Genomic DNA, 25,916 nt, shown 5'->3' with positions numbered 1-25,916 from the left:
ATGTTCATGGTCGTGTTATTCGTAACAGGCAAAAAGTGAAAACAGCCCAGTGTCCACCAACCGATGATGGATAAACAACATGTGGTCCATCCATACAATGGAGTATTATTCAGCCCTAAAAAGGAAGGAAGTCCTGACACATGGTACAACATGGATGGAGCTTGAAAACATTAAACTAAATGAAAGAAGCCAGCCACAAAACACCACATACTGCATGATTCCATTTACATGAAATGTCCAGAATAGGCAAATGCACAGAGACAGAAAACAGATTAGAGGATGCCGGGGCTGAGAGGAGGGAGGAAGAGGGAGTGACGGCTAAGGGGTTCAGGGTTTCTTTGTGGGGTGATCAAAATGTTCTGGATTTAGGGCTTCCCTGGTGGCGCAGTGGTTGAGAGTCTGCCTGCCGATGCGGGGGACACGGGTTCATGCCCCAGTCCGGGAAGATCCCACATGCCGCGGAGCGGCTGGGCCCGTGAGCCATGGCCGCTGAGCCTGTGCGTCCGGAGCCTGTGCTCCACAACGGGAGAGGCCACAGCAGTGAGAGGCCCACATACCGCAAAAAAAAAGAAAAAAAAAAAAAAAGTTCTGGATTTAGATAGTGGTGATGGTTGTAAATACAACCTTATGAATATTCTAAAACCCACTGAATTGCACGTGTTAAAAAGGTGTGAATTATATCTCAATTTAAAAGAAAAAGAGATTACAGAAGCTACCGGATAGACGTGAACACTAGGGAGAGTGTGCACAGTCAGAAGAAAAAGCTGAGGCTGGAGCCCTGGACAAGGTGTTTTCCTTGTGATGAGAAAACTCTTAGGATTTACTCTCAACCGCTTTCATGCAGCTGTCTGTGTTAATTGTATTAATCACGTGGCACCTTGCATTCTTAGTACTTATTTATCTCCTACCGGAAGGCTGCACCTTGTGACCACCTGCATCCACCCCCAGCCCCCCGCCCAGATCACCCCTCATCCTGACTTTCTCTAGCAAAGCTTGACTGGCTGTTACATCCCAGGCTAACCCGTCACTTGAGCCCCACGGAATCCATGTGATCTCTGTCTCATTTGAAGAGTCGATTCATTCCCCTCGGAGAACCGAAGTGAGGATCAAATGGGGTTATACACATGTCTGCACACGCACATGTTTATGTCAAAGCGGAAAGTGCTAGTGTTTTAGACTACTTGCTAGGGCACTTTTAGGTTCATGGCAAGTTTGAGCAGAAGGTACAGAGATGCCCCACTACCCCCTGCCCCTCTACACGTACGGCCCCCCCCAACTATCAACATCCCCACCAGAAGCTACATTTGCTACAATCGATGGACCTGCACTGACACGTCACCATCCCCTGGAGCCCAGAGTTTACACTGGGCTTCGCTCTTGGTGGTACATACTGTGGGTCTGGACAAACGAATAAGGACACATATCCCCCATCACCGTAGGCTACAGAGTGCTGTCACCGCCCTGCAAATCCTCTGCCTGCCCACCGCCGTTCCCCGCCCCCAGCCCCGAAAGCCACAACCCCATCACTGTCCCCAGAGTCTCCGTCTCTCCCGGAATGTCACACCGTCGGAATCACACAACACGCAGCCCTTCCTGACTGGCTCTTTCAGTCAGCAGGGTGCCCTTATCACGGTCAGCACCTTCTCGTAGTTTGATAACTCGTTTCTTTATAATGCTGAGTGACATTTCGTGGTCTGGCTATGGCACAGTTTATTCATCCTTTCCCCTACCGCAGGACATCGGGGTTGCTTCCGAGTTTTGCTGACTGTGAATAAAGCTGCTGTAAACATCCATGTTTAGGTTTTTGTGGGGACATAACATTTCAGCTCCTTTGGGCAGATACCAAGGAGCGTGACCGCTGGGCTGTACAGCAGGAGTACCTTGCGTTTGTGAGAGGAAAGTGCTACGTTAACGACTGTCTTCGACAGTCACTTGAGGTCAGAGGTGAGGACCCTCTCCTCTCCCTCACCGTCTGGGGTGGTGGGGTCGTGCCCCGCTGCTATCCACTGACCGTCCGAGGGCCCTCCCCTTCTAGAAACCTGAGGTGGAGAGAAATCCTGCAGTAAGCCTCTTTCTAGCCCAGCCCTGTGGCCGGAGGGCCTACCTTTGGGTGTGGCTTCTGAGGCATTGAGGGCCCCCTGAATGACGGCCTGGGCCTCAGAGTTCTTCTTCTTCAGAAAGTCTATGGTTTCCCGTAAGTCCAGTAGCTCAGTGTCCTGAGAGAGAAGCGAAGTGGTGTCACGGGTGGGGCTTGGGGACACCTGCTCTGTGCCCGGCCAGGGGCTGGGCTCGGGACTCTCCAGACCCGATGGGGAGGGCCGGGAATCGGGGCAGGTGGAGGACCCAGGGCGGCAGGAGGGAGGGCGCCGGCCTGGCCTGGCCGTCCCCCAACCCGGGCTCTCACCTTCTCCTCGGCTGTCTCTGCCAGGTGCCGCAGACGGCATGTCATGCTCACCAGGCTCTGCTCAAAAGCCGCCACCAGGTTGGCCTGAAACAAACACGTACGGGGGTTCCCCAGGTGCCTGGGTTTGGGGAAGGGAGGGGACGTCTGTGGGAGGCGGCTAAGCTGACTGCGGGTCTCCGAGCGGACCAACCGCGTAGCGGCTCTTACACCTTGCTTCCCTTTCTGGCCCGAAGAACATTCCTGGGGGGCCCGGCTCCTTGAATGATGAAGCGGCACAGACAGCGTCAGGGTGGGGCAGGTCTTTGGAGGCGTCTAGAGATGCGACACCTACTGCTTGCAGAGGTGGGACTGTCCCCTGCTTCCAGGGGGGCGTCACCTCAGGGCCCGTCGCTTTATCCTGGTGTAACTCCTCCCCCAGGGCCCCATCACTCCCAGAGAACGGGTTTGGGACAGCTTCCCAGCCCCGCGCCCAGGGGGCCTCCATTCTTCGGCTCTGGCTGCTCTTTGCCTGATCCTGGGGCTGGAGCGGTAGCTTGGGCCACCTCGCGGCAATTCCAGAGTCTGGCCACTAGGTGTCGGGCCGGCTCCGCGAGGGGCCCCCAAGGACCTGGTGGGGGGCAGCAGGGGGAGAGGCAGGAACTCCAGCTCTGCCAGCAGGAAGGCCTGCAGGGAAGGGGGGCGTGCTGAGGCTGGGACCAGAGAGGGGGACGCTCGCCCCGGGAGAGGAACGGCCGTGGTTGCGGGGGAGTAAACTGTGGCCCTTCGAGGGACGGGCGCACTCCACACAGAGCTCTGGGGGCCGGTAACCCCCGCTTCCCGTCGGCCAGTGGTTCTGCCTCCCTGGGGGTCGACCCCAGTGTTCGCCCCCTGTCCCTGACACAGGCTGGAGGCCTCTCTGGTCCGGGCCGGGCTCCTTGGCAGGTCTGTGCCACGATGGGGTTACCTCCACCTGCTGGACCGGGAGCTCCTGCCTTCCTGGCCTTGGGTCGCCTCTTGTTTGGTCCCTACATCCCTGCCCGTCTGTGAGCACACGCCTCCTCGTGACCCCGGCTCCTCGGGGCTTTTCCGTGCCGGCCTCTTCCCGTCTGGGGCTCCCCCTCCTCTGGGGGGGCTGCCGCCCCGCATCCTGTCCCTCCTCTGAGCCTCCCTCACCCCCAGCCCCACGAGGGAGCCTGTATGCCCTCAGGGCTCAACCGGGGGTCTGAAGAAAGGCTGGCATGTGGGAGGGGGAAGGCGTCCAGGCTGTGCCCAGCGTGGGCAGCTGGGGAGTCCCGGTGAACAGGACACAAGGTCTGGAATTGGGAGACCCTGAGAACAGCAGAGAACCTTCCAGAATCCAGGACTCTGACCCTCGGCGAAAGCCTGTCTCCAAAATTCAGGACCGTCGTGTCTGAGCGTTTAGTTTGTCCTCTCAGCCAAAGGGAACTTCCTGTTCTAAGAGAGTCACCTTCTACATTCATTCTCTTGGCTCTGGCCCAGACTGGACAGCACGACACTGACAGGGTGTAAATGAGCCAGACGAGCTCGTGCTCTCTGACACCCCTCCCCCGCTGCCGGCTCCCAGACATGAATTTCCTGGGCTCTGCCAGATGTGATGGCCTTGGGTGAGGCGCCAGGGACAGACGAGATGGGTCTTGTTCCTATTAGGATTCTTGTGGGTCCCCAGTTGTGGGGAAAAGGCTTGATACGAGCTTCGTGCAAGCCACTAAGAATACAGCGGACCAACTGAGAGTTTGGGAAAGAGAATAAAGAGAACAAAGAGAACCACCAGCGTGGTGAGGACCCCGCTGCCCGAATGTACTGGAAACACGCAAAACCGCGGTGCAGGGTCTTCTACCTGATTCCAGTGAGATCCAGGCCTGACAGCTGGGCTCCCCAGAGAGGAAGGGAAGAGAAAAAAACCAGCAAGGACTGCGGAAATTGCAGACATGGTTACTTTGTGCAAACACTTGGAAAGCTCCGCAGATCCGGCTCAGCTGTTGTTTACAGCTTTGGGGGAAAATGGCTCTTATGTTCTCTGTTTGCAGCTCGGTCGCTGGGGAGAGGCTTCTGCGGCCTAGTTTGGGGGGCAGCTTCATTTCTCCCCATCTCACAGGGTGGAAAAACCGAGGCCACAAGAAACGCATTCTAAGCGGAAGTACTCTGGGCAGGGTGAGGGCGGCGACAAGAATGCGGGCTCCCCAGCTAAGCTCAGGGGCCCAAGAAGCCAAGGCAGCCGTGGCCGCGGAGCCGGAGCCCGGGCTGGCCTCCTAACAGCGTTGCCGTTCCCAGGTGGGGTCCCACTACCCAGCCGCGTGCCTGCCCGGCGACGGCGTGAACAAAGACACGGGCAAAGGCAGAGGGTTTCCAGGGATCTATGATTCTAATCCGTGACTATTTCTGTCCATGGCCAGTGGCAAGGCTGTTCCCACCTGCACGCAGAACCACTGATATAAACCCTTTTCTCTTTCTCTAGGGGCTTCACAGACCGTCGGACGGGCGCTCGTCCACACCTATGAATTAGGGTGGGGGTGCAAATGGCTCCTCAGAGACATCTCGACTCGGAGGAGGAGACCAGTCCCCAGATCCTCCGCTGCCTGGAATCAAAGCCCATGGGACACCTTATGAGACAGTTCTCCTGGGGCTGAACTCATCTAGTTTGGGCCCAGACAGCTGCCCGGCTGTCCCCTCCCCGGCACTCACGTTGGCGGAGAGCTGCGATGTCAAGGTGGCTACTTTCTCCTGGGACGACTCCAGTGCCCTGCGAAGCTTCCGGATTTGCTGTGAAGGAGAGGGAGATGCACTTACGGTGGCAGGAGAGGTGTAAGGCTCGCAAGGAAGTGGGGTGCAGGGGTGTTAGGAGGCCAGGCGAAGGCTGGGGACCCTACCTCAGACTGCATCCTCTCCTCGGCCTGGTGAAGGAGCACAGAAGTGGGGTCGGAGGGAGAGAGAGACAGAGACAGAGACACAGAGAGAGAGAGAGAAAGGCCATTACTACGGAGGCAAAGGCAGCGCGCAGAACTCGAGGAAGCGAGACGCAGAAGTGCCAAGAGGCTGAAGCCCTGTGGCCGGGCCTGGCTCTTCACCAGGTGGGCTCAGACCCCAGACCACGGTTCCATAAAACAGACCTCTGGAGCAGAGGTCACAGCCACCTCTGCCATTGCCAAGAAGGCTAGGAAATGAAACTGCTGATCTGAGGACTAACCCTGTCGCCACCAACTCAAAGAAGTAAAGCATTAGGGGCAGAACGAACCTGAGGACCAGCTTACGCCTCACGGGCTGACGCGGGCCCAGGGCCCACGAGGAACATGCGGCAGATTCTGCACACAGCGAGGGTTCTGGGGTCCCTGAGCGCGGCCCACCCTCCCGGGCACAGAACGCCTCCAAGACCGGGGGATTCTCCGCATTACAAAGGAGGTACAAAAGGCGCCAGGGTCGCTCAGGGATTGGCGGTGAGGCCGGAAGGACCACCAAGGTCTAGAAGGGCCCATTTCGTGCCCTAAGCTCCAGGGGCCCCCACCCCGCCCCGCCCCGCCCCCAGGAGGGTCCAGGGCGCAATTTGGTGCTGGGGGGAGAAGCGAGGCTCTTACTGAGGAGTAGGTAGAAGAGGCACTGGAGGCCAAGGACAGCACTGAGCCGTGAACTGCAAGAGAAGCAGAACGCAAAGGGTTAGCAGAGCGCTCGGCCGGGGAACCGGGGGAGGGTTCCCGGGAGGAGCGCTAAGGCGGGGGTTCGGGCTCTGATCCTGGAGCAGAGAGGGAGAACAGAACAGAGGACGCGGCTGGCTGCCCCGCCGAGGACTCGAGCTCCGGGCAGAGCTGGCCTGCCCACTCCGGCCCGTGCTCTCCGATAGCCGGGCCAAGGGCCCCGTGCTTGGCCTGCTCCTCTGAGGGCGCAGGGGTCCGGGAGAGAAGATGCTCCCGGGCACGGGTCCCCACCTCCCCCATCAGGAAAAAGCAGTGTCGCTGCTGAGGAAGAGGCAGTTCTCGTCAGAGCTGCTCAGGACGAAACGCTGCTGCCTGTGCTTCCTCTTGGCAGCGGGGGCCGTTCAGATGAGAAAAGTCTCCAAGTGCAAGACACTCATTCTGATTCTTCATGAACGACAGCCCTACTGAGAGAACCGGAGCGTGTCGGCAAGGAAGGCCCCCGGGATGAGCATCCTGAAGTCACCAAGTGTCACCCCCAGAAAGCCGGGCTCCAGCTCTGACCACCATGCCCAGAGGGCCGCCCTGAAGCTGGTCTTCGGAACGTTCTTGAAAGAGGAATGAGATGCCTAATTCTCGTAAGGCTTTAAGAGCTACCTCTGCGTCCCCGTAAGCGGTCCTGTCCTCTGATGACTGGGGGGATGGGAGGACGGTGGCGGCGTGCTCCGAGGGCGCCGTCTAAATAAGCCTTCCACGCTGCCTCCCCTCCCCCGCCCCCAGGAGAGGCTCCATCCCAAAGCCCCAGGGCTAGACGGTGCCACCCAAGGTTTCTGGGCCCCCAGACCCTTCAAAGGGATGGGAAGGAAGAGCTGAAATGGCCCAACTGGATGTTCTGGGAAGCAGACATGTGCACGCTGGCGGCAGCGGTGGGCGAGGGGACCCAGCAGAGCTGGAATGAGCGTGAACCGCGCTGGCATGAAGTCTCACCGTCGTCCGTGGGGTCTCGGAAGGATCCTGACCGGATCATCCCCTTGGGTCTCTCGGCCAGGGACAGGGTGCTCCCCATTTGGGAGCCGCTGTACAGCGCGAAGGCCGCCTCGTGGGTGGGGATGCTGTTGGAGCGGGTGATTCTTGGCGTGGTGGCCGCAGTGGGACTCACTGGAAGGACAGAGGGGGGGACAGGAGAGGGAGGGGAGGGCAGGAGAAGAGGCAGGGGCATCAGCTTTGGGTCCCGGGGGCGGGGCGCCAGGAGCAGAGGCGGATGGAGGGGCAGAGAGGAGGCCGGCGGGCGGCGGGTGTGCAGGCGGCCGTGCCTGGGAGAGCAAGCCCTACGAGGAGGACCCTGCCGCTGAACCAGGGGCGAAGCGCGTGTTTGAACGCCCTTCCCTCGGGCCTGTCTGCCCCGGAGAGGTCGCTTTCGAAGGTCAGGCTGGGGGCCTGGCAGCTTTTCTGAAACCTTCGCATCACTTGGATGTGCCGATGAAAATGGGGTGTCGTGTTTCTCTAACACACAACTGGCTGCCGGGGAGGCCTGAGAGTTCAGAGCAAGACTCAGATCCGAGTGACGAAGAGAACCAACGAGATACAGGGGTCAGGCTGTGGGGCGCACGGCCGGGCACCACGGAGGGGAGCGGGACGCCCCATAAAGCACGCCGCTCTGGGCGCATTCACCAGAAACACGGCCGGTGCCCAGCATTACCCTGGCTGGAAGGCCAGAGCCGGCGAGTGTGTCCGGGAGGCTGTACAGCCCTGCTGGCCCACAGCCCCGCCCCCCCGGCCCCTGCCTCTCGGCGTGCATACTTGGGGTGTGGGGGGGCTCCTTGGACACTCCGTGGACGTCCAGTCTCCAGGAAGACCCGGGAAGAAGACAACCCCACCTCTCTTGGGGCCCTTTGGCCTGTGTGAGGTGATGATCGTGGCTTGGCCCGGCCCCTCATCCCCCTGTGTGGTCTCCATGGAGACGGACAGCAAGCTGGCCCCGCCTTCGTTTTAATGGCTCTCAGGGACCAGATGACCTTCCCTTTAGCACCGCGCCCTTCTCTAGCAAGACGACCCCGACTCCTAGTTTTCTCAGATTCCCCAGTCGTCCCACAGGTGTGTCACAGGTCCTCAGGTTTTGCTTACTGCCTTCCTTCGCTCCGCTGAAAGAGGCAGTGGATTTGGAGCCGCAGGAAGGAAGCAACAGGCCGGCCCGGGCACTGTCCTCAAGGGCCCCCGGCACTCGGCCCCCTAGGAAGCAGGGCCGTGAGCCCCAGCCTTCGCCCCTCCCGTCTCTGAAGCACAGTCGCCTCCTCCTCACAAGCTTCCCCTTCTCCTCAGACACCAGGAAGGGAGAGGCCAGCGCGGGTCTCCCTCAGCCCTGCCTCCAGGACTGGACGGTCCTGGCTTTGGGGCAGACCCACCTCTGCACTCGACCGCTCACCCCCACACTGTGTCGCGGCGCTGGGAGCGGCGGCTCCCTTCTGGCTGCACCGGGTTTTGCTGTGGGCCTCCCTTACGGCTCTTCCACGCCAACAGGCAGACTCTCTGATGCTGCGAGGACCCCACAGCCTGGGCCCAGGGGCCACGTCTCAGGTCAGGGTCTAGGCGCACTCGGCCGTGCGTCTCATGATGGATGGATGAACTGAGACCCGTGAATAGGCCGCCACGGCGCAAACCAAGTGTGAGGTGAAACCCAAGGCCCCGCTGCCCTGCCTGCCCCCGGCACGGCGGTGACTGCGGACACTGACCTATGGTGGTGAGCTGGCCCTTGGCGCCCAGGGACATGGACAGCGCAGGGGGCGATGGCAGCTCCGGCTGGTCGTCGGACGCAGGCGGCCCCCCGGTGCTGTGGGAATGTCGCCACTCCTTGGCCTCCTCCTGGGGCTGCAGCTGGTACCTGCGGGCGGCGGGCGGCAGCTTGGTCTGGGCTTCTACCCCCTGAGCTCAGAGGTGGGCTCCAAAAGCAGGACGAGGAGGTGGGAGCCGTCGGGGCTGGGTGTTGGGGGGGAGCAGCATCCTCCCGGACCTTGGGAGGGGCGGAAGGGCTGGGGACATCCCTGCGGGGCTGCCCGAGCTGGGCCGAGATGACGGAGGCCCGGGACAGAGCTCGGTGTTCGAACCTCCCAGCAGCAGGAATCACCGGACTGCAGGACCTACTGCCCACCTGAGTGGCCAGAGGTGGCCCGCTCTCCCTCAGGCTTGGAGGGGGGGGTTCTGGCGGGACTGGGGCAGACGCCACAGGCTGGTGCAGGGAAGTGCGTGAGTCCCATGTGCAAGCCCGTCTCTCCTCTGTCACCAGAGCCCCAGCTACAAGGTGACGCACACACCACAGTGAGCCTGGGTGGGCGCCTGGGAGGAGGTACGGGAACCAGGTACACGTGACCGGCCCAAAGGGGCACCGCATGCATGACTGGAGCCTGGGACAGGGCGAGTTATGGTTTTTCATACCAGGAGCCCCAGGTATAGGAGAGAAAAACACACGTAAGGGGTATTACCTGAGCCCCTTCTTGGGAAGAGTATTCCGATCCCGTTGATTACTGTGGAGGAAAAAAAGAGAAGCATGTGGGGGGGCTTCCCTGGTGGCGCAGTGGTTGGGAGTCCGCCTGCCGATGCAGGGGACGCAGGTTCGTGCCCCAGTCCGGGAAGATCCCACATGCCGCGGAGCGGCTGGGCCCGTGAGCCATGGCCGCTGAGCCTGCGCATCCGGAGCCTGTGCTCCGCAACTGGAGAGGCCACAACAGTGAGAGGTCCGCGTACCACAAAAAAAAAAAAAAAAAGAGAAGCATGTGGGTCCATCTTAGGAGCTAGAGTTTGGGACCGGAGGTTTGACGGATGCAACACTGGGACCCAGGGCATCCGACTGTGAGTCCCCCGTCTCCATAAACAAAGGGGAGGTCAGCCACAGCCGCCTCTGGGCTCACAATTTGAGAAATTTATCTGAGATGTTTGATGTTTTTCTCTGATTAGCTTCCCACTCCCCCTCCTCCCCTCCCCTCCCCGGCACCGCTTCCCGACAACCAAGGATTGAACCCGGGCCCCGGGCAGTGAAAGCGTGGAGTCCTAACCACTGGACCGCCAGGGAATTCCCTCTCATTAGCTTTTTTTTTTTTTTTTTTTTTTTTTTTGCTGTACGCGGGCCTCTCACTGCTGTGGCCTCTCCCGTTGCGGAGCACAGGCTCCGGACACACAGGCTCCGCGGCCATGGCTCGCGGGCCCAGCCGCTCCGCGGCATGTGGGATCTTCCGGGATCGGGGCACGAACCCGTGTCCCCTGCATCGGCAGGCGGACTCTCAACCACTGCGCCACCAGGGAAGCCCTCTCATTAGCTTTTTAAAGATCATACTATGGTAGATGAAAACCAGGATGTGACATAATAGGGATGATCTGGGGCCAATGATGGGGAAGCAGAAGCCTCGGACGGCAGGTTAAACCAGTCACGAGGGCTTGGGGAAGTCACTGAACGTCTGGGTACTGGTTCCTCACATAGCAGGTGAGAATCAGCATTTATTTATTTATTTATTTAAATTTTATTTTATTTTATTTTATTTATTTTTAATTAATTAATTAAATAATTAATTTTTGCTGTGTTGGGTCTTCGTTTCTGTGCGAGGGCTTTCTCTAGTTGTGGCAAGCGGGGGCCACTCTTCATCGCAGTGCGCGGGCCTCTCACTATCGCGGCCTCTCTTGTTGCGGAGCACAGGCTCCAGACGCGCAGGCTCAGGCGTTGTGGCTCACGGGCCTAGTTGCTCCGCGGCATGTGGGATCCTCCCAGCCCAGGGCTCGAACCCGTGTCCCCTGCATTAGCAGGCAGATTCTCAACCACTGCGCCACCAGGGAAGCCCGAGAATCAGCATTTAAACACAGAAACGAAATCCTGTTTCATAAGAGCTGCTGAGAAGCAGAGGTTACTTAACGTGCACACAAGTGTTGAAGGTCACAGAGCAGCAGTCAAACACACCCGGAGGCAGGGGTGGGCTCATCAGGCTCGGCCCTGCCCACCTACCTGTCCAGCTGCCCGGTCCTGGGGCTTCCGCTCCAGGTCAGCTCTTCAGTGTCCTCCTCTGCGGGGGCGGCGGGGGGCGCGGGGGCCGCGGGGACGGGGGCGCTGCTGGGGAAGGCGCCGGGCAGGCTCATGGGCATCTGGAGGGACTCCATGCTCCTGTGCAGGCCTGAGAGCTTGGGGTACATGCGGGTCTCTTTGGGGACAGCGAAACTGCTCATGAGCTCCAGGCCCTGGGAGAAGCTGGCGGAGTTGATGTTGAGGATGGGGGCTGGGCTGGGGCTGAAGCAAGAAGGGAGGGGGCCCCCGGCGGCCGGGCCCGGAGTGTGCACATCTGGGAGCTTCGGCGCGTGGGCGTCAGTGGACGCAGGCAGATCCAGGCTGTTGGAGTTGACCTTGTCCAGATTGGCTAGGGAGGGTGGCTTGACAAAGCTCTTAGCCGTGGCCCTGAGAGAAGTGACGATAAAACAGGACATTTAGGATCACGGAGTTAGAGAAACAACAGGCAGGTGGGATCTCAGCCAAATCCTGGTCCTGTTTCCTCGCTTTCGGGCTCTTTGCAAAGCACGGGGGGCTTCTCTCAATGCCATTGGGAAATACGGGGGAGGAAATCTGACCTGGGTACCATCAAGTCTTAACGAGGGGGCAGCACATGCGAAAGGGAGACAAGGGTGGGTTTACGCCCAAATGGATTGTGTGTGTGAGAAAATAAAGCAGCAAAACCACCCGGGCAAGAGCTCCAAGAGGCTCACAGCACATCGGGGGTTACTGAGAACAGCTCCGAAAGACGGAAGAGGCGCCCGGCACCCGGGGAGCATGGGGGAGGCCCAGGGGCAGCAGGGGACAGGCCGCCCCGTCTAAGGAGCGCCAGAACCCTGGGAGGATGCCGGGCGGGCAGACAGGAGGAAGCGCCCAGCCTGGGTACCTGAGGGGGGTTGGCGGCAGCTCTGCCGACTTGGGGGCCGGGGAGTGGCTCGCGTGGCCCTTGGGCGTGCTCTCCGGGGAGCCCACGCTTTTCAGGGACACGCTGTCGGGGTCCAGGGCCACGGCCTTGGCCTTGGCCTTCTCCTTCTCCCGGTCCGTCTGGTTGACGGGGGCTGGGGTGGCCCGCCCGCCGGCCCCCTTGGAGGGCTCCTTCAGCCTGGAGGGCGTCAGGCTGCCCTGCCTGGTGCTGAGGAGACTGGGGTCGATGCTGCTGCTCACGGGCCGGGGGCCAGCCCGCCCACCGGTCACGCTCATGGAGCTGGATTTGGCCGGCCGGGGCAGGCTGCGGTACTGGATGTTGGAACGGGCGCCTGGAGCCAGGAAGCCGGGCTCCGCGCTGTTGGGCACGTCCAGGCTGGTCTTGCGTCCGTTCGCCGGCTTGACAGGGATGCCCGAGGACTTCTGGACCTTGCCGAGTGTGGCTGAGCCCCCGGTCTGCACGACGGTGGCCGTGCCTGTGGCGGGAGGGGGCTTCTTGTAGCCGAAGGACCCCGACGTGGATGGGCGCGCGATGCCCGAGGGAGGCTTCTTGGCGTCACCCAGGCGGTCACGGCCGGCGTCCGAGGAGGAGCGCTGCAGGCCGGCGCTCTTCACCGCCAGCTTGCCCTTGTCGGCGGCCTTGCCCTCGGGTTTGCCTGCGGAGGGCAGACAGGAGTGAGCTGAGGCCACCATCTCCGGCCCTGGGAGGAGGGGCGCCATGGGCGGGTGAGCGGGAGCCCGCAGGCTGAGGACCCTTCTCGCCAGAAGGGAGGGGACTCTGGGCGGGACTGGCCTCCGACTGATTGTTTTGTTCTTTGTTGTTTTCCACCCCCAGGGTAGGGTGTCCCATTCTGGTTGAAATGGCAAAGGCGATCACAAAGATGATCAAGAAGGAATGCCGTCGAACACTGGTCCAGGGAGAGAAGGGGTGGGGGAAGCAAATGGACGGGACTCAGCTGTGTCTGCCGGTGGTTAGGGACTAGAGGGGGCCCGACCGAGGCCGCGGGTCACCACGGGGCCACTCTGGGAGCGGCATGATTCTGACCCGGCCAGGACCTCCCTGGGATGGCAAACAAGCCCTCAGGAAGACAAGTGCATCACCCGCATGTCCCAGGAGAGGAGAGGGAACCACTGGACAGTGTGAGGCAGGTCAGGCCAGGCTCCCCCCTCCTCTACATCTGGGCCTAGGCTTTAAGCACGTGGCATTTGTATGCCCACACCTGCACGACGGACATCGTGCTGCCCGTCTTCCCTGACTCGGGACGGCCTGGAGACTAGGGTGGACAGCACGTGGAAGCAGCGTGTGGGCTGGCCGTCTCCCAAGGGTTAATGGCTATGAGGAAGCCAGGGAAGCAGGACTTGGCCCTGGGCCCCCCGGTCCCTTGTCACTCGGCTCACCTGCGACCTTGAGGGCGCTCTGGGCCGTGTGAGTGATGGGGGAGGTGACGGCCACCGGCGGGGTCTTGCCCTTCTTCAGGGACCCGGGGTGCCCCAGGGTGACGGGCTTCTTCAGTTCCCCAACCTTGGATGGGTCGTCGCAGCTCTCGGGCCGCTCCCGCCGCCACTTGGCCGCCCCAGGCTCCATCTTCAGGCTGCCGCTGTCGTACTCCAGCTTTCTGGGGGCCTTTTCCTCCGACTCACTGAACCAGTTCAGCGCGCTCTCTGCCAGCGAGCGCTTCTCGGAGTCCGTGCGCAGCTGGAGACGAGAGAAGGCAGAGTGGACGCTCAGGTGGGGACGGGGGGACTGGGCCGAGGGAGGGACTTTGGCTGCCGGGTGGCCTGACTCTTCCAGAGCAGACAGTGAACCAGCCTTCCGCCCGCACCTCCAGGCTGCCAGAGGACAGCACACAGATCCCGGGCTCCTCTTCCTCTCCAGGTGGGACAGCACTTACGGGCATCCCTCCGAACTGGCATGGGCGCTCGATAGAGGCCCGCCCGCCAGGAAAGCAGCTCACGCCTTAGGTGACTGCCCGGCAGCTAGGGATTTCTTTCCACCAGCTCAAGAAGGACTTGGCCAAGGGCACGTGGGAGCCAATCCCACAGAGCAGGTGAGCGGACGTGCCACCGCGCGCACAGGCACGGCGCGGTCTGCCCTGTGGTTCTCCTGCAGAAGGGGGCCTAGGCATGCGCGCTCCCACGTACCACTATAGTCGAGTTCCTGCGAGAGGCTGTCGGCGTGGAGGGCAGGGAGTTGAGTGAGGAGCTGGCGTTGAAGTCTTCCGAGCTGAGGTTGTCAGAGGCATCGCTGAGCCCACTGCTGATGGAGCTGCTCTCATCCCAGCTACAGGACAGGAGAGAAAGGTTAGCAGTCAAGGCGGAAGCCACGGCGAGAAATACAGTTACCATGAGGGCAGAATGGCTGCACTCCAGCATACAGACCGGCCAGGAGGGGAAAAGCTTGGGGGTTAGTCCTGCGTTTGCCAGCAACGCAAAGAGTGATGTAAACTTCCCTGTAATTTGGTGATGTCCTTTCATAAAAGGAGGGGACTACACAGGGAGCTCTACTCAACACTCTGTAATAACCTATGTGGGAAAAGAACAGGAAAAAGAAAAGATATATGTGTTAGACATACACTGAATGAAGTTGCCCTACAGCTAAAACAAGAACAACATTGTAAATCCACTATACTCCAATAAATATTAAATTTAAATTAAAAGAAGGGACTAGCTTTATCTGGTCAAGGAAGATGTTAAATCTCCTTAACAGAAAGGTGTATTATAGAGACAAGGTAATTCTTGGATCGATCTAATCACACAAACCCATTTCCCGTCCCTATAAAGAGCCTCCATTCTTAGAATTACTATATCTTTATTTCTAGATGTGTTCTCTAGGTATTTCCCCTCCCTTTTCTACATTTTTCCACACCTGATAACCAGGGCCGGAAAAAGACTGATCTTTTCTAGAGCCGCTTAGACCTATCACTTCTCACCGCCCCCCTCTTTATCAGGTTCACCCCATCCTGGGACAGGGTCCTGCTTCTTAAGAGCATGTACTGCTCTTCTGGTAAGTGACCCACTTTAGGTGCCGTGGCCAAGCAGAGGGGCCAAATGTGTGCTGAATGGTTTCATTTCTCTGCCAATTGCTTGGAATATCAGACTTGTGGTACCCGGGAGAGATGTCGTTAAACATCTGTCTGTACGTCTTCATATCGAGAACCCTGGTCCGTATATTCAGAGAGGCTGACACAGCCTCGGTCATTCTCCCACAGTCACTTGGCTATTGATTTTTGTTTGACGAGTTTCACAGTCAGAACGTTTATTCTTTTTTTTTTTTTTTTTTTTTTTTTTTTTTTGCGGTATGCGGGCCTCTCACTGTTGTGGCCTCCCCCGTTGCGGAGCACAGGCTCCGGACGCGCAGGCTCCGGACGCGCAGGCTCAGCGGCCATGGCTCACGGGCCCAGCCGCTCCGCGGCATATGGGATCCTCCCAGACCGGGGCACGAACCCGTATCCCCTGCATCGGCAGGCGGACTCTCAACCACTTGCGCCACCAGGGAGGCCCAGAACGTTTATTCTTAACATCTGAACGAAACGCCTCCTCCTCTACCGTTCATACCAATCTCCTCTTGGACCATCCGCGCTTGCTATCACAAGTTTCTTGTTGTTCACATATTATTTTCAAAGCTCAAATTCCATCTCCTACAACCTTTTTTCAAAGGTCCCATTTCCCAAGCCTTTCCCCATTTCTGTTTCTTCCTTCTGGACCTATTTCTTCCTTCTGGACCCTAAAAAGTTCTTCAGAAATTCCGTGTTCAGTTTTAGAGCCTCAAACTGAACATAGGACTTTAGTAAGACTTTACTAATTCCGTGGGAATTATCTCTAAACCGTCACATCTCCGTCCACAGTGAGTTTGCTCATCAGCTTCACGTGTGTGCCGAAGAGGCTTAAGATGTTTTCCGTGAATGAGCTGGTATCTGGGAAACTTCTCCCTTTAGATTTATTTTGAGTTTCATATCATGGAACAAAAATCAGACACACAAGTCATCTAAGTGCTTGGCCCAGATTTCAGCTGGCCTCCGTCTGATTTATTTGCTGGGAATAGGAAAGTGGGTGGTTGGGACTTTTGGCTTGTTGCTCTGCAGGGATTAATCCAAATACATTGAGAAAGAGCAAAGAAAGCACGGGGATTAGACCACACTACAGAGCGAGCTGGACTTTATTACTAGGAAATACGGCCATTATTAAATGACAACCCACCTCTTCTCCCCCCCACTTGTGACATATATTAAATCTCACATTTGTCCTGGGCTAAAATAACACCTCCCCTGAACCCCATATTGTAGAGAACACATACTGAGCAGGAAAGATCAATTCTGGTTTTAGGATCCTATCACCCTATCAGCTCTCCTGGGTCAAGATAAGATCTCTGGCAAACAAACAAGTTCCAGCGGTCAGACACACAAGAAGCCTGTCCTTGCACAGAGATTAATTATGGGTAATCGAGGCCTTGGGGCAGAGAAAACTCCTATGGACAAAGAGGATTTTGCAGTCCACCAACCCCAAAGAATCCCTTCCTTTGCTCTGCATTGACAGAAAGCCCAAAGCTAAGACGGGGGAGGGGTGTTTATCTTCTCAGAGACTCAGTTCCTCCTGGCCACAATGACCTCCTCTCCCAACTCACAGACTTTCTTCTGTAGTAAGAAAGTTCCAGCCTAATTACTGGGCAAGGTTGGCTACAGGATTTGAAGGTTTCCTTCCATTTTTCCACGGACTGGGGGCAGGGCAGGGGCATGGCTCAGGAAGTAATGGGGAGCAGCAGGTGAAGCTCTGCTCAATCACCTCCTGCTGTGCGTACCGGTCCTCAGCCCCAGGGGTTGGGGACCCCTGACCTAGAGAAATTCCTTTGCAGGCCCTGAACAAAAGGAAAATTCTGCTGTCATGACTGAAGGATTAAGCGTGTCCATTGGAGTGAGCATATTTTCTTTCTTAAAAGAAAAATTAGACAAGTAATAAATGCTCTAGTCAAGACTCAAACATTATGTAACAATATAAAGGGAAAAAGGAAAATCGCCCCTTTTCTGCCCTCCCACTTTGACTTCTAGGGTAACCACGGGTAACGGTTTTTGTGCTTCCTTCAAGAGCACCCCCATGCGGCCCCCTGTCCACAGCTGTCTGCGCTCTGCATCCGGGACCACACCCCACCCTCTGGAGGCTCTTAAGCTGGAACCTCGGGCCTCCTCTTTGTTGGTTTACATTCTTGTTTTAGTGAAGTACCTCTTCCAGTAGGCTCCTGGAGAAGGGTGCTTGGGAAGCAAACTTGATAAGATCTGACACATTATAAAATGTCATTATGCTATTTCACGTGTGAGATTTTGGCCAGGCATTGAATCCGAGCTGAAAATAGTATCCTTTCAGAATGCAAAAGCATTGCTCCATTGCCTAGCCTCTACTGTTGCCATTCGGATTCCTTGTCCCTAGAATATGACCTGTTTCTTTGTTTCCTTTCTGGAAACGTTTAGCATCTTCCCCGGTGTTATGAAGTATCATTAATGATGGGGCTTGGTGTGGGCTGTGTTTACTCATTGAGTTGGATACCCTCCTGGGCCCTTTAAATCTAGACGCTCATGCCCTTCAGCTCTGGGAACTTTTCTCTGATTATTTCTTTGATGGTTTTCTCCTCTCCATTTTTCAGTGCTCTCTTCTAGACTGTCAGTTATTTTAGATGATAGATTTTGAGGTTGATATTCTGATTTTCTCTTATTTTCCAGCACTACACACACACACACACACACACACACACACACACACACACACTCTATTTTTTGGGCAGTGGCCTCAATTTTATCTTCCATTGCCTCCATTTCTGCTACCATTTTTCATTTCCAAGGGTAATTTTGAAAACACCATATCAGTCTTTCTCTCAAGGACACAACCTCTTCTTTTAACTCTCAGAGACATTCATTCACTCATCCATTCGGAGGGGCAGGTTTACAATCTCTGCCTAGTTTCTAGCTCCAAGTTGCTTTTTTCTGTTTGTATTGGTGAGACTTCTGTGTTACAGACCTTCTCGGATCTCTGACGACCCTTGGCTGTTTCCTCATCTGTAAGACTGGGACCCTCATCATAAGTTCCTTGGAAGCTCTGTGTACACAGGTAGGACTTGTCAGCGATGGCGTCGGTATAGGGAGATGCAACGGGACTGATTCATGTAAGTTTCTTCTCTGGGGCTGCTCAGATGTCCTAGAGATGAATCTCCCACCCTCCTGCCTGGAGGGGATAAGACCTGTGTTCTGAGAGCTGAGCTGGGGAAGGTCCTGGGGGCCTCAACATGCAGTATGCGAAGTTTCACTCAATACTGGCTCAAAATCTAAGCCTTCACTGTGCCAGGAGCCCACAAGTGCAGAGACTCCTGTTCTATTCTCTCCAGAGTTTCCGGTCTTCCGTCGACTAGGGGAACGGCTGTAGCCTTCCTAGGAGGAGGGGATCTGAGAGTCTGAGGGTTTCTTACATAAATTTCCAACCAGTCCTCCTGTTTTTAGTTTCACCTCTTCCCCCTCTAAAGGTACCTGATGTCACCAAGTCAGCAAGCTTTTTAAGGGTCCTGGGATACAAACAGAGGTGCTGCACAGTTGTCCCCACTGTGGGCTCAGGACTCACCTTCGAGCTGATAAATCAGTTCACACCTGCCATTCTGATTCCAGCTTCCCCAGATGTGGCTAGTCTCTCCCTTCTAGTCTTTGTCCCTGTGGTTTATGATTAAAAAAAAAAAACCCAAACCCTTTATGGTCATTTTACTCTTGGGGGTAGTTGTGAAATACATTAAACGAATTTTATCACAGCAGCAAAATTCCCCTAAATGAGCTCGATCTTTTGGATTTGATGTTCTGACGGCTAGACTTTGAGTGGAGCGAGGAGAGGAGATATTGGTGTTGGAATCAGGAAGAGGCAGAAGGGAATTCCCTGGCAGTCCAGTGGTTAGGACTCGGCGCTTCCACTGCCGAGGGCTTGGGTTCAAACCCTGGTCAGGGAACTAAGATCCCTCAAGCCTTGCGGTGTGGCCAAAAGAAAAAGAAAAAAAGAAGGAACCATCTAGATGAGTGTCTGGGTTTTTAAAAAGTGTTTATTTATTTATTTATTTATTTAATATTTATTTATTTATTTATTTATTTATTTATGGCTGCGTCGGGTCTTAGTTGTGGTACTCGGGATCTTTCGTTGTGGCACACGGGCTTCTCTCTAGTTGTGGCACGTGGGCTCAGTAGTTGCGGCACGTGGACTTAGTTGCCTCGTGGCATATGGGATCTTAGTTCCCCGACCAGGGATCGAACCCAGGGCCCCTGCAGTGGGATCGCGAAGTTCTAACCGCTGGACCACCACGGAAGTCCTGAGCTGAGTTTTTGAAGAATCAAGAGCCGTGGGAGAGAAGAGGCTGGGTGGACCCTGTCTCTCCTGAAACATGGCTGTTTAAGGTGTAAGAACAGAAAGTCTTTAGAAGAGTTTAAAAAATCTACCAGCTAGTGAGTCAGAGGACCATGGAGTACCTGCCTGGCCAATCAAGACAGCGGTGGGGGGAAGGAAAGCGGCTTAAATACAGCGCCAAAAGGAACAGACAAAGTGGAGTCAGGGCCCGCCCGAGCTCCGGAGGGCTGTCATGTACCACAAAGAATCTCTGCTCACTCTAAGCTGGGTTTTGCTCTCTTCCTTCTGTTTCTCTCTGAATGTGTTTCTCACATAGATCTCAGGTGGAGAAAAGAGGGCTGGGCAGCAACAATCTAGGTCTAAATTTACTAGCACATAAGAAAAACAGAACGCAGAGAACTTAATATTCTTTTATAATCCAATCTATTTATAAGTCCAAACAACAATCACTAACGGGTAACTGATGTATAAGAGAAATGTTCTTTTGAGCATTTACACCATTTTACACAATTTACTTTGAATGGTGTACAAGTTTTCATTCTGGGACGGTTACTATAAGAACAATGACACTTCCTCGTTTTCACCCACCCTCGGAATAGAAGATGAAAAGAGTCTGAATAAGCACCCGAGAGACTGAGTCACATACAAATAACAAAAACATCCCTTGTCAGGGGATGTTTCTAACGTGCTCGACAGGGGAGAAGGTAAATTAGGGCATTTTCTCTGCAGGGTGTTTATTTCCCCGCCTCCTCGTGCCCCTTAATCCTCACTCCAAGTCTCAAACTTCTCATTTCCTGTTTCCGCTAGAAGTATGACTTTTTCCTGTCATCCGACCAAAACCTTCGATGCGTCTTCAACGCCTTTTTTTCGCCTCCCTCCTTGAGCACCCCATCCTCCCGCTCCCCACTGCGTTATTGGGCTGGCCAAAAAGTTCATTCAGGGGCTTCCCTGGTGGCGCAGTGGTTGAGAGTCCGCCTGCCGATGCAGGGGACATGGGTTCGTGCCCCGGTTCGGGAAGATCCCACATGCCGCGGAGTGGCTGGGCCCGTGAGCCATGGCCGCTGAGCCTGCGCGTCTGGAGCCTGTGCTCCGCAACGGGAGAGGCCACAACAGTGAGAGGCCCACGTACCGCAAAAAAAAAAGAAAGTTTGTTCAGGATTTTCCGTAACATCTTATGGAAAAACCTGAATGAACTTCTTGGACAGCCTAATGCTACCGGCCTGTCCATCTTTTCTTCCTTTACGCTTCTCCTGCTTTTGCTCTGGTTCAGAGCCTAACGACCTCTCAGCTGAAGCTCTGTGAAAGGCTTCCATCCCCCCCACTGTCGACAGAGCTTCCCCTCCATCCAGTACACACTGAATATCATCAGAAGCCCGACCCAGCGCTTCCCCAAACCTTCATTAGCTCCTCACTGCTGAGACAATCGAATCAAAACTCTACATCCCGCTGCCGCAGACCGTCCGTGAGCCATCGCGAGCGTAGCGTATGACAGAGCACGGATAGATGCTGTAGCCAGGCCCTCCGAACTCAAGTCCTGTAAACTCTGCTTGGGGTTAAGCTCGCTGTCGACGTGGCAAACATCCACCGAGCTGACATTTACAGGGTGGCGTCAGCTGTGTGGACACTTGACAATGACTGTCCAGAACAAAGAGGGGAAAAGATGTAAATGAAACATGAAATCGGAAGCACAGACCACAGACACGAGAGGACTCAGAGTAAGGGGTGACTTCATTCTTGGACCAAATCCAGAAATACGGTCCCGCCGTGTAGGACGCGGGTCAGCACGGTGCTCAGCCCCTAGTCTCTGCTCCTGATTCCTAGTCCCTGCAGATTCCACCTCGGTGGCCGGCGGGCTCCCCTCATGTCTTTTCAGAAGCACAGGCCTGCAACGCGGAGCTGCTCCCCTCACCGCTGTGCGATGGTCTGTGTCTGCGGAAGATTCTGGAGCCCTGGCATCATCACGGCACTCGACAGGGATGCACATAGACCCGATCTGCCTCGGTGGGCTTCCCCCCAGCTCTGCATCTTGAAATCAAGGCCCACACCAAACACCCAGTTTTCTCTGAGGCTTTCCGTGATCCTCCTCGTCAGGAGAAATCACATCCTCTTTTATGTCTTCTTAAACTCACCTCTAGCTCCATTAGAGCATTCTGCCTTTAGGTAGTTATGTCTGTGAATCCCTTTGCTGGACTACCTCTCCCTGAGGGGTAGGACTGTGCCCCTCATGAACAGTGTCTGTACATGGCGGGCAGACTTGAATTCCTGGCTTGTGAAAGCAGGGATGCATAAACTCAGAGAATGGGTTACGGTTTGGAAATGCTTCACAGCTGTTCTCTAAGAATGACCGGTAGTTTATTTCCAAAGAATGCTCACTTCAGTGGGAATTGATAAAATTTCTTTGTAGAACTTTTAGATCTCTGCTTAAATTCTCTGTCTATTCAAGAATGTAATCCACCTTTTCTACCAGATCCTTAAAAATACCTATTAGAAATATTTGACAGGGACTTCCCTAGTGGTCCAGTGGTAAAGAATCCACCTTCCAATGCAGGGGACGCAGGTTGAATCCCTGGTCAGGGAACTAAGATCCCACATGCCGCGGGGCAACTAAGCCCGTGCGCCACCACCACTGAGCTCGCGCACCTCAACTAGAGCCCACGTGCTGCCAACTACAGAGCCCATGCACCCTGGAGCCTGTGCACCACAACTAGAGAAGAGAAAAAAAAAAAAAAAACCCTGCATGCCACAACTAGAGAGAAGCCCGCAACCAAGACCTGATGCAGGCCAAAATAAATAAATAAACATCTTAAAAAAAATATTTGACAATCCTTGTCTGCTAATTCCAACAACAGAGTCATCTGTTGGTCTGCTTCTATTGACTATTTTTCTGCCAGTGATATTTTCCCGTTTCTTCACAGGTCTCATAACTGCTTATTCTATGCCATGTGTTTAGTGGATGGCAACATGCCCACCTAGAAAACGACGTGCCCCTTCCTCTGTCAGGCTGCTAGGCCTGAGGGCCGAGTCGGTCTCATCTGCGGTAGAGCTAGGTCCGGGTTTTGTTGTCACGTTGGTTAAAGTTGGTTCCAAACGTCCTGGGGGCAGGATCAAGGCTGTCCTTCCTATGGGGCTTGGGACGTGACCATGGTTAAGACCCCAGAGGTCTCTCCACGCTTTACAGCCCAGCTGCCAGCTTGCAGGACCACCGAGTTCTCTTAGCTGGTGGTGGCCACCTCTGTGCACTCAGAGAAGGGCCCTGTGCCTTGCAGGGGGTCTCCTCCCCGCTCCTGCCCTGCTCTTAGCTTCCTCTGGGCTGTGCTGCTTCCGGCTGCTCCGTGAATGCCCCGTGCACCCCAGATGGGGAAGCGGTGTCTGTCCCATCTTTCTGCCCTGCCCTCGGTCATTGGCTCACGTCCGCTGTGTGCTCTCAGGGAAGGCCCTGGGGGAAAGAATTAAGGGTGGGTGGGGACGTACTTGCTCTGTGACTAAGTCTCCTTGTAGCCAGTTCGCATGTAGACTTTGAAAGTTTGTACAAAGTCCAGCTGTTTTCTCCTTATCCTCATCTCCGGCGGGTTAACCCTCTGCCTCCCGCCGGGGCCCTCAGATGAAAGCAGCCGAGCATTCTTTCTCTCCCAGGAAGGGTTCATCCTCTCTGGAATTGAGTTTACTTAGAATACTTTGCATCTTTAGATACTTATTTTTTTCTTTCCTAAGTTATGTATGTCACTTCTCCAGCTCCTTCTTGCTGTCAGGTGGGAGTGGCAGTGTGTGGTGACCTTGTACCATTCCTTCAATAAATTTCTAAGCCCTCCGTCTAGGGCTGTAAGTGAGCCAGCTGATCCCTCTGCTGTTCCCTTGCCCACTTCCTAGCACCGGGGTACGTGGGTGCAACCATCTCCTCTGTGGGGCGAGAACAAGGACCGTGGCGGGGGCGGGCAGCTCAACTGGACGCTCCCTGTTTGTGTCTGTGCCGGCCCAGGGCAGTGCACAGGGTGGGGCGCACCCTCCCCCTGGGAATAGCACCAGCACTCGTGTAGCTCTTGGCCGCCCCTCCCAGACGTCTTCCCGCAGAACTCAAGTGGCCAAGGGAGTCAGAGGGCCAAGGGTGTGGGCTAGCGGATGGGAAGGGCGGGCCGGCTTGTGATGCACAGGAAAATTCCTTAGTTCTCCCCAGCCCAGCACGGTCCTCGGAAGGCAGACCCGAACACTGAATCGGCATTCCTCTGGTCCAGAACATACGTGCCTGGTGAAGCAGCAGACACACCTCTCTGGTTATTTACCACTTTATGGCTCCTTTACTACTTTAAGGTTTCAGAGCTCTGAAACCTTATTTTCTCCTCTGAGAAATATCCGCCATACAATAGGCTGGTTATAAGAGTTGGGCTGTTTTTTTTTGTTTGTTTTTTGTTTTCTTTTGGAATCATTTTTTAATCGCAGGTAAAGTTTACGGAATTGGGAGCCTGATGTTACAACCCCAGCAGACGCCGAGGCCTTCCCGCTCTCCATCTTGGTATCACTGCCATCTGAACGGAAACATGCCCCAGGACAGCAGGAAGCTCTCTGACCACACAGTGGACCCGATTTCCAGAAACTGAATTCCCAGATGCTTGTAAAAAGAAGCCGGAGTCAGACCCGGGAGGCTTTCAGTGCCCATCGCTGAACCAACGAGGGCGACTCTATACCATGAAACCTACAAACATCGGGCGAGCCAAGAGTCACCAACACACGACCCTTGCCACGTCCCCCTGGCTGGGGCTAGTAGTCGGCTGCCCAGGCCAGGCAGTTAAGCAAGCAGCAGTGAGTGGTGGTGAGTCAGCATAAATCAGGCCCAGGGTGGAGGCAACCCGACAGCCAGGGTGTGCGAGCGTGATGCGCTGGCTCCAGGGCCCCGGGGCCTGCATGGCTGCGGCTCAAGACAAAAGGAACATCTTACTAAGCAAGTGCCTTAGGTGATGCCCCCGGACGGCTCTGCAGCCCCACAACTCAAACTGCTGTACTTCAGGGAACCAGAAAGGAGGACATGGAGTTTGGTCCAGGACCAGCCCTGTGGGAATAAATACGTAAAGAGACTCCAAGTTACCCTGTCCTCTTGGGGAGGCTGCCCGGAGGGCTGGGAGTGGATATCCTGATCCTTGCTCTAGTTTGGAAACATCCACGGTTTCCCTGGGAGGACAGCACTTAGAGTTAGGATACAGCTTTCCCTGCTCACCATCTAGGATGGAAGGTAACGGGCTGAACCACATGACACCGCCAAGTTTGTAGGTAGAAGATGGGTGACCGGGGGCACGTCCATCTGGTTCAACATCACACGTGTTTCCTTTTGAGTCTGGCCTGGGCTGCAGCACTTGTTGGCTACAGAAGTGCGGTAGTGGGTTCTGAACTCTTAACAAGAGGAAGATGCCGAGTTCTGGGATCAAACGACAGAGGTGACAACCTGTCCTGGCTGAGGCCTAGTTCGGTGCCTCTGTAAACAAGGGAACACACCTTGGACTCCCCTCAGTCCAACGTTCCAAAGAGATCCCACTCTTCACTGTCTTTGATCCTTTCTCCTCCAGGCATTTTCCTGGAGGTGAGCCACTCGGGTGACAGCCAGCCCAGGGCCTCCCCAGAGCTCATTCACAGCCACGGCGATGCCTCCTAACAAGGCATCTGGTTGGTGATGCTCCCTGTCTGGCCCCTTCAGCAAGTGACCCTCCTGCCCCTTTGGTTACCAGGTGGTCACCTCCTAGGTCTGTGTAATATGGTAGCCACTGGCCACGTGCAGATACACACTGAGCACCTGAAATGTAGCCAGTCCAATGATGTGAGATGTGCGGTACGATTTCAAAGACTTAGTACCAGATTCCAAAGACTTAGTGTGACAAAAGAATGCACTATATCTTATTAATAATTTTATATTACATACTTAAATGATAATGTTTTAGATATACTGGATTAAATAAATCATGTTATTGTAATTAACTCCACCTGTTTTACTTTTTTAAAATGTGTTTACTATGACATTTAAAATTATATATGTGACTTGCACCATGTTTCTACTGGAAAGCGCTGTCCTGGAGGAAACTCTTGGTCAGTGGAAAGTCAGCTTCGCAGAGCTGGGGTTCATTAGCCGCTACAGTGGTTACAGTTGGTCCATGACCTGAAAAAGCTGTGGTTTGCAGTTAAACGCCAATGGTGCTTCTCTCGATGGCACCAGATGTGGCAGAATTGCTGGGCACATAGACTGAAATATTGGCCACAGTCCTGAGCATTCAAAAGGTTAAAGAGGATAAGTGATTTAAAACGGAAGAAAAAGAAGACAAGATCACAGAGGAGTCAGAGTGAAATTGAGCAACGGTGTGATGTTCAGTTTTGAAAATGAATCAAGGCCACGTAGAGAGACCGACGTTCTGCTCAGGCACCGGCAAAGCTCTCACCCACCCGCGTGGCCTCAGCTCTCCAGGGCGAGCGCAGCACAGCGCCTGCTTCATTACATGTCTGTGGTTTGGCCGAGGCCACGGCAAGCCAGCCTGGTCTGGCCAACAAGGATGAACTGCACACAGAGAGATTTAGAAGAAGAGGGGGTGGGGCAGAGAAGAAGCCAACGTAA

The 25,916-nt window shown here is 55.5% G+C and overlaps 1 protein-coding gene across 5 annotated transcripts in view; it reads right to left on the bottom strand.

Moving 5' to 3' along the window:
• The window catches only part of NAV1 (neuron navigator 1), a 210,396-nt gene that overhangs the window by 17,326 nt on the left and 167,154 nt on the right, over positions 1 to 25,916 (bottom strand). For 4 of the 5 annotated variants that reach the window (XM_060091497.1, XM_060091496.1, XM_060091499.1 and 1 more), the window contains 12 exons: positions 14,114 to 14,252; positions 13,370 to 13,667; positions 11,934 to 12,627; positions 11,012 to 11,455; positions 9,504 to 9,545; positions 8,757 to 8,905; positions 7,015 to 7,185; positions 5,974 to 6,026; positions 5,272 to 5,295; positions 5,087 to 5,164; positions 2,405 to 2,488; positions 2,105 to 2,216 (listed from right to left, as the gene is read on the bottom strand). In XM_060091497.1, the coding sequence (XP_059947480.1) occupies positions 2,105 to 2,216; positions 2,405 to 2,488; positions 5,087 to 5,164; positions 5,272 to 5,295; positions 5,974 to 6,026; positions 7,015 to 7,185; positions 8,757 to 8,905; positions 9,504 to 9,545; positions 11,012 to 11,455; positions 11,934 to 12,627; positions 13,370 to 13,667; positions 14,114 to 14,252 (2,288 nt within the window). The remainder of the gene's footprint in view (positions 1 to 2,104; positions 2,217 to 2,404; positions 2,489 to 5,086; positions 5,165 to 5,271; positions 5,296 to 5,973; positions 6,027 to 7,014; positions 7,186 to 8,756; positions 8,906 to 9,503; positions 9,546 to 11,011; positions 11,456 to 11,933; positions 12,628 to 13,369; positions 13,668 to 14,113; positions 14,253 to 25,916) is intronic. The other variant, XM_060091498.1, reaches the window with a different exon arrangement.

This window comes from Mesoplodon densirostris, chromosome 2, assembly GCF_025265405.1.
Source record: "Mesoplodon densirostris isolate mMesDen1 chromosome 2, mMesDen1 primary haplotype, whole genome shotgun sequence".
Classification (NCBI taxonomy): domain Eukaryota; kingdom Metazoa; phylum Chordata; class Mammalia; order Artiodactyla; family Ziphiidae; genus Mesoplodon; species Mesoplodon densirostris.
The sequence above is the reverse complement of the archived record's forward strand: the minus strand, read 5'-3'. Positions and strand labels throughout refer to the sequence as shown.